This window comes from Trichomonas vaginalis, chromosome III (genome assembly GCF_026262505.1).
Source record: "Trichomonas vaginalis G3 chromosome III, whole genome shotgun sequence".
In the NCBI taxonomy this organism is placed as follows: domain Eukaryota; phylum Parabasalia; order Trichomonadida; family Trichomonadidae; genus Trichomonas; species Trichomonas vaginalis.
This window is the reverse complement of record NC_067205.1, coordinates 18896011-18905128: the sequence shown is the minus strand read 5'-3', so window position 1 is coordinate 18905128 and position 9118 is coordinate 18896011. Positions and strand designations below refer to the sequence as shown.

The 9118-nt window shown below is 31.5% G+C and overlaps 1 pseudogene across 1 annotated transcript; it reads right to left on the bottom strand.

Moving 5' to 3' along the window:
• Window positions 1-6203: 6203 nt before the first annotated feature.
• On the bottom strand, window positions 6204-7108 carry TVAGG3_0727790 (annotated as a pseudogene). The gene has a single exon. A coding segment is annotated over exon 1 (905 nt).
• Between the last annotated feature and the right edge of the window lie 2010 nt (window positions 7109-9118).

Genomic DNA, 9118 nt, shown 5'->3' with positions numbered 1-9118 from the left:
GATACACATGGAGGCAATACAGCATCAATTTGTCTGATATCTCTTGCTTCATTCATTTTATTTGTTGATTTAATTTTTTGTTTATGCATACCCCGAGACGGATTTATTGAATGCAGTATCCGTGTATAATTTTCTTCGATCGATGACGAATGATGAAATAGTAGGTGAAGCATCAAAAAATTTAAAATACGTGATTATATCAAAATTCTGAAGGCGCCGTTATAATTGAAAACTACAATCTATAAATTAATGAAATTATAATGAAGAATGCTTTTATAAATATTTTTCAGATTCAGATTTTAAAGGAATTTACGATATCGTCTCGTAAAAGTGGAATTCGGATCAAAGAAAAAAAAAAAACAATTGAGTTTATCTTAGATCATAAGGAATAATTTTATTATTCAGATGATGAAAATATCTATATTAACGAAGCAAAGAGAGAATGTTAAGATACTTATGTTCATAAGGCGTGAATCTTTACGAATCAAATTGAGCTTACATTTAATAGGAGATTATATCAAATCAGCTAACTCAATCTTATAAGTATGTATCAAAATGTTTTATCCAATCATCACAATTCGCGATATTTGGACTACGTTGAATCTTAAATCAGGAAAAGTTTACTTCAAAGCTTGCGTATGTGAGAAACCAAACTACAAAAAATTATAGACTCTCAAAATAATCATAAACAAGAATTGCACAGGTCTTACAGATTTTTATGTTTCTCCGATGTTCAATGGCAATCCAAAACACGCATTCCCAGATTTCATACCGATCGTCCCTACAGAGAACATCTTAAAGTGTCATTTCCTGATTCAATTTTATCATGTTGAAGAAAATTCTAAGATCAAAGAGAAAGCGATCGATACAGCAGTTATTCCATTAAGTTGCATCTCAGGTAATAACAATACATCTGTAGAAGTCGAGCTTTTCTCAGAAGCAGGCAAAGTTTCTAAAGATGCCAACGTAACTCTGCAAACTCCAAAGAAATCAGAAGGTTTGTCATTACAGATCACTATCCCTCCATTCTACTTCCCTCCTCAAAACATGGCTACGCATTGACTGATAATTTCGATATTCCAAGTTTGTCTGGAATTGACGAGTCATATGCTGATCTTTACATCATCCCTCTTTTCTGCCGATTATTAAGAAGCGCGATTCTAAAGTTCTCCCAACATTGGTTCAATTATTGATCACATTTGGCGATGGCGGTAGAACATCACTTCGAAAGTGGTTGTTCAATCATTTCGATCCACAAACAATTGGTGATGACTTCCCAACATTCTATCCGGAAGCGATTAAAGCATTTTGTCATGAAATCATTGAAGGAAAGATCGAAACAACAATCATTCCAGACTTTTCAACATCTTTACCACTTATTCTTGACATTATGCAGATTGTTTTCTCCGATGGCAAACTTCAATCAACAGCTCAAGACTTAATTACAATTAACAACTCACTTCTTGACTTGATTTGCTTCTTATTGACTAGGATATTGATTGCAATTCCATTACAGAGTCATTGGGACTCTTCTTCTTCCATAATCTTTCAGATCTTGGAAATGAAGAAATCGTACGATTCGTTTACACATTCCTTCGAACTATATCTAAGGTCAGACCCATAATTGCACATCCAATGTCAGCTACACGAGTTCAATGGATTTTCTTATCTCCATTATCTCTTTCTAAGCACTTCTTGATCAACATGACTAACAACATGAAACCATTATCAACGAACGCTATGTATTCTCCTTATTCGAAACTTACATCACAATTTTTGTTGTCGACACAACAATGTTTTGGCGGTCGTGATCCCGACACATTTGCACTTTGTGCAGGCTTTTTAGCTCGATTGTTATCTAACTTAGATGAGATTTGTTATAGTATTCGACAACGAATCGCATTTGTATTATTCCCTTTTATTGATTTATGTTCTAATCATTTTGAATCTCCATTATTTATGTCTAACAAACGAATGCAAATTGCATTGATTCCATTTGTTTTATTCTTAATCAAGAACAGTGAACAGAAGCAGTTATTATCATTCTTCCATTCATTATCTATCTCATTCAAGTGTCATTTCATTTCATTCCTTAAATTGACCGGAAAAATCATCATTGACACATTGGATGTCATCAAACCAACATATGAATGTCCACAAATTAACTTGAATCTTCTTGATTTGCTGACACATATTTACATCAAATTTTTGTTTGACGTCAAATCAGAATTAGGTGTTTGCATGAACGAAGTCATCCAGTTAATTGAAGTTTTGTTGTGTCGATACCAACCAACAGATAACTACAAGTATTTGTATTTACTTTGTGATTCATTATTCGAATCATATCCATTAGAACGTAATTTCATCATCATGTCTACTAAATTAATTATGTACAAACAAGCAAAATCACGTGCATTGAGTACCGCATTGATTATTAACAGTTTCAAACAAGATTACAATCGATATGAACAAGTTAATGTTTCCACACTTTCATTCATTGATGAATACGCAACAATTCTTTTAGAAAACAAAGTTTCAATGATTCCTATGTTTAAAGAATATATTTTGATAATTAAAGAACTTACACCAGACAATAAATCACTTAAAAAGAAAGTTAGTGATCGAATGGATTCTGCTTTATCCATTGCAGATATTGTTGAAAAACAGAAATCATCAAAACAAGCATTGTCCGTTCGTTGTCAACAATTAATGTCATTGGCTGATGAAAACATGGACTTTCCAAACATGCGCTTAAAGTGGTTGAGTGAATTAGTTCGTATCAATATCGAATCCGGTGATTATATCTCAGCGTTTGTTTCACAATTACATTGTACATGTTTAATTGCTACGGTTGTTGAACATCGTTCTAAACATGAAAAACTCGAAAATAAAAAGAAGAACGAACGATTGCCTAAACCACCCGGTTTCCATTTATCAACGACACAACCAATCGGAACGGCAAACAATGTCTATGATTACGGCCGATCTAGAACATATCAAGAATTCTTCTTCATTCCTTCAGTTCAAGTCGAAACTAAAGTTAAAGTTGATGCAGGAATGCCGATGCCGAAATTTTGTTGTCTGATTTTAATGAAAATCTTTTGATTGAATATTTGAATTCATCTGTTTGGTTATGCGAAGAAGCACAGTTATATTATACATTACGTGGTTTGTCATCAATGGCATTACGTGTTCTTTATCAGAACCGCGATTACGGCCGGTCTAAAGAAATCTGTTCTAAATTGTCCAATTATTTGTCTAGTATTTCTACAGGAAACACAGTTGGTGTCAGTATTCCATTGTCATTCTTCATGGTAGAAAGAAGACAAGGCGGCAAGAAAGATCAACGAATATACTGCTGCAAGAAGACGGAAACAATCCATTTTGTTCAACAACTGAAGAATCGCGAAGGAATTGTTTGTCCAACAGATTATTGCGATCATCATGAGGAATGCAAAGGTGATGGTATTTGTTTGATCCAATTAGAGCCATCGGATGATAAAATCGAAGGTGATGAAGCTCCTCATTCATGGGATAAGTTCCGATCAGTTGTTTCTATCAATAAACAATCACAGAAATCATCTGAAGAACTGAAGAATCCTATTAAAACTCTTTACATCGAAACATCAGAAAAATTACCATTTTATCATCAAGGTGTTTCTATCAAGAAGATCGAGATCCAGGAAGTTCGTGTTAAAGAATTATGTGTTAATACATTGAACCGAGCATTCACATCTCTTGATCAACTTGTGAAAGACTTCGATCCATATCTTTCTATGCCCATTGGTGCATTCAAGGATTCACCAATGGTTATTTTCGGAAAAGATCTTTGTCGATACAAAGAAATGCTTTATACAACATTGCAACATCCTAACTGTGCACGTGACTGTTTGAGTTTTATCAAACAAAAGTATCCAGAACTTCTTGAAGAAAACGTTTCTAAGTTCTCCGAATGTCTTGTTAAAGCACTTAAACAACATCGAAGAGCAGTGAACGAACTTTTGATTGAATTTGAATCCGGTGACGAAATCGATAAAATCAAATCCGATCTGGATGATTGCACAGAAATGATCAACAAGTTCTGCAAAGACTTCGAAGTTGATATGATTGACGATCAAACAGTTTATGAAGGTATTGTTGATCCAATGTCATCATTTTGTGCATATGAAAATGAGTATGATTAAAAACATAATATTTTTTTTAATATTTTAAAGTTTATTATAATGTGTTAAAAGATCACTGCCTTAGTTTACAACTTAACACCCGAAGATATTTTTCTCCTATGAAAGAATTGATATTTTTGGATTTATCTCTAAAATACAAACTACGCCAGACTTTCAAAATCATCCCTTTAATTTAGAATTAATTCCCAAGACTACTATAAACAGAATTTAATAATTTTTACAATATTTCTATTTGGTTTACAACATTATACATGAAGTTACCATTGACTATGATCGAATTGATATCATTATTATTTCTATATTTTTCTCGTTATTTGTTTAAAAAATGCAGAAGATATGAAAAATTATTAATTTTTATCGTTTAGTAATGAACAAAATAGAAATATGATACTTACCAAAAAGAAAATTCATTGATGGACATAATGAAATAATTTTATTTTCTTTCTTTTGTTCAAATAATAATATTTCAAGATTTCCTTCGCATGGACTTAAATCAATGAACTTTAATATATTCTTAAATGAAACTTCTCCTTTTTCTGATGTATCAACAAATCCATAAGATGAATAAGAATCAATACTACATCGATAGATATAAATCTGTCCACCAAATGCTTCAAATAATTTTCCTTTGTTAATCTGAGGATTGTTTTGGAAAGATGAATCGAAAATATCAAGTCTATTATATGAAACATAAACAATTCCACAATTTTTATTATTTTGAGAATTATTTATATAATTACATCGGTCAATTCTTCCTGGACATTTATAAAACATAGTAATCAATCCGTCAGTTGCGTTTAAATTCTCAAAATTACAAAATGAAACATTTACTGTTGATTTAATTTGCCAATATTCAAAACCTGCATTTTGATATGAAATACAGTTAGAAATGTTTGTTTTTGAAAGTGATCCAAAACCATATTGCTGGGAAATCATACATGCTCCTAAACTATTTCCTCCATTACAAATTGATCCTTGGAGGATTGTACTGTTGATTTTACCTTTGAAAAGAAGAAATTGGCCATATACAGTAGATTTACTTTCAAATGAACAGAATTTATCAATAATAATGGCAGTATTATTAGAATTTTCAATATATACTGTACCTGGACCTTTTGAAAAAACGTTTTCGCAAAGTAAAATCGAGTAATCATTTGTATTTTCGAATTTAACTGCTCTATCTTGTAAGTTGATAAATTTACAGATGTATGCAAAGCATTTGTCTTCTGTTGCAGTGACTTGTTGAACTTCACCTGTAATGACTGAAGAAGGAGGATCAATTCCTTCATAATAAAGACGCCAAATACTATTTGTAACTTCTTCACAATGAACATGTTTTCTAAAAGCAATTAATTTGAACTTGGTTTAGAGCAAAAAGACTCCCGAATTAAATTTTAAAAATGAAAGGGGGTAACACCATATTGAACTTCCTTCCTATAATTCAAAATTAAAATTAATTTCAAGTACTAATTTTGAATGTTTGAATCATTCTATATTATCAGCAAAACAGCGGAGTTGAATTACAATATGGCAATAACTTTTGAATAGAATATTCTTGATAAAGTGAAATGGGAGTGAATTTATATTAAGAATATAGGTTTTGCACGATCAAACTATAGTAAATGGTTTAAATTTGGAGATTTCTGTAAGACAATATATTTTTTATAGAAGTTCATATAGAAAAATCAAATGTAAATTTTTATTCAATAAGAAAATTTAAACTTCTTCACCTACATCAGTATTTGTTGTTGATGATTTGTATTTTCGGATAACAATAAATGCAATAATAAATATTGCAATTTCAATAATAATACCAATAACGATTCCAGAAATTGCACCTGCTGGAGCTTTATTACTAGAAACATTCTTCTGATTATCAGTACCTGAAGTTTCATTCGATGTTTGTGTTTTTGGTAACCATAATGGCTTCAAATTTCCATTATCATACTGAGGATAGCCTTCATTTGATATCTTTGGATCATCAAATTTAAAATCAGAAAGTTCGATCCTTCCGTCAATTAATAAAATGTTAATATAGTTTGTATGACTACATGAATAAATCTCTGATTCCTTTAAATCTTCTGATAGTAATAATTCATTGTTATTATTTTTACAATAAATATGACTCCTAGACTTACTTTGTGGTCCTATATAATATCTTACTTTCACTGAAAACGGTGAATAAGAAGAGAATATATTGATTTGTATTAGAAGACTCAAAATAATATGCTGATTGTTGACCAGACATTGTGTTAACTGAATAATTATATTTGGAAGACCAAAATGATTTCTTTATGAAGAAAACTAATATATTTTGTGGTCCATTTGTTGATGAAAGAATCGATGAATCATCTGTGTAATTATCTTCGCGTTTGATTCCTGCAACATTTGACATAACAACAATCTGTTCGCATTTTGTCATACAAATGACTTTTATCGGTGTTGAATCAATTTTAAGTTTTTAGTTCATCTGAAAAAATGACTTCAACTTTTTTAGCATCTTTAAATGCAGGAAGACAACCATCAACATCAAATATTCCTGATATTTCATATTCAACACTTTTTTCCATATCAATATGAACACAAGTCCCATAATTTTCATGGATATCAGTAAAATATAGATTTCCTTGATAGTAACCATAACTTGATTGACTAATTCTTTTTACATAATGTGTTGGTTTATTTGCATAAGCAATTATTAAATGTGAGTTTGTTAATTGTGGCAATTCATAAGTAAAATCTTTAACATTGATAACTACACTTACATGCATATCAGATGAATAACGTTCTGAAATACCATTATATTGAAGAACTAAATTTGGCTGGCGACCTTTTATTCTAAGAAAAATTGATTTTTCATATTCATGTTCATTTTCATTTATTAATGAATAAACAGGCTTCAAAGGTTCTCCATTTTCGAGCATAAACATATTTGCATTTCTGAATACAGCAATTGTTATATATGAAGACCAAGCCCTAATTTGAATTGTTTTTACTTCATCGTTTGTAAATTGAAGAGTTAATTCATCATCAGATACATATGGAGGCAATACAGCATCAATTTGTCTGATATCTCTTGCTTCATTCATTTTATTTGTTGATTTAATTTTTTGTTTATGCATACCCCGAGACGGATTTATTGAATGCAGTATCCGTGTATAATTTTCTTCGATCGATGACGAATGATGAAATAGTAGGTGAAGCATCAAAAAATTTAAAATACGTGATTATATCAAAATTCTGAAGGCGCCGTTATAATTGAAAACTACAATCTATAAATTAATGAAATCATAATGAAGAATGCTTTTATAAATATTTTTCAGATTCAGATTCAGATTTTAAAGGAATTTACGATATCGTCTCGTAAAAGTGGAATTCGGATCAAAGAAAAAAAAAAAATTGAGTTTATCTTAGATCATAAGGAATAATTTTATTATTCAGATGATGAAAATATCTATATTAACGAAGCAAAGAGAGAATGTTAAGATACTTATGTTCATAAGGCGTGAATCTTTACGAATCAAATTGAGCTTACATTTAATAGGAGATTATATCAAATCAGCTAACTCAATCTTATAAGTATGTATCAAAATGTTTTATCCAATCATCACAATTCGCGATATTTGGACTACGTTGAATCTTAAATCAGGAAAAGTTTACTTCAAAGCTTGCGTATGTGAGAAACCAAACTACAAAAAATTATAGACTCTCAAAATAATCATAAACAAGAATTGCACAGGTCTTACAGATTTTTATGTTTCTCCGATGTTCAATGGCAATCCAAAACACGCATTCCCAGATTTCATACCGATCGTCCCTACAGAGAACATCTTAAAGTGTCATTTCCTGATTCAATTTTATCATGTTGAAGAAAATTCTAAGATCAAAGAGAAAGCGATCGATACAGCAGTTATTCCATTAAGTTGCATCTCAGGTAATAACAATACATCTGTAGAAGTCGAGCTTTTCTCAGAAGCAGGCAAAGTTTCTAAAGATGCCAACGTAACTCTGCAAACTCCAAAGAAATCAGAAGGTTTGTCATTACAGATCACTATCCCTCCATTCTACTTCCCTCCTCAAAACACGGCTACCGCATTGACTGATAATTTCGATATTCCAAGTTTGTCTGGAATTGACGAGTCATATGCTGATCTTTACATCATCCCTCTTTTCTGCCGAATTATTAAGAAGCGCGATTCTAAAGTTCTCCCAACATTGGTTCAATTATTGATCACATTTGGCGATGGCGGTAGAACATCACTTCGAAAGTGGTTGTTCAATCATTTCGATCCACAAACAATTGGTGATGACTTCCCAACATTCTATCCGGAAGCGATTAAAGCATTTTGTCATGAAATCATTGAAGGAAAGATCGAAACAACAATCATTCCAGACTTTTCAACATCTTTACCACTTATTCTTGACATTATGCAGATTGTTTTCTCCGATGGCAAACTTCAATCAACAGCTCAAGACTTAATTACAATTAACAACTCACTTCTTGACTTGATTTGCTTCTTATTGACTAAGGATATTGATTGCAATTCCATTACAGAGTCATTGGGACTCTTCTTCTTCCATAATCTTTCAGATCTTGGAAATGAAGAAATCGTACGATTCGTTTACACATTCCTTCGAACTATATCTAAGGTCAGACCCATAATTGCACATCCAATGTCTGCTACACGAGTTCAATGGATTTTCTTATCTCCATTATCTCTTTCTAAGCACTTCTTGATCAACATGACTAACAACATGAAACCATTATCAACGAACGCTATGTATTCTCCTTATTCTAAACTTACATCACAATTTTTGTTGTCGACACAACAATGTTTTGGCGGTCGTGATCCCGACACATTTGCACTTTGTGCAGGCTTTTTAGCTCGATTGTTATCTAACTTAGATGAGATTTGTTATAGTATTCGACAACG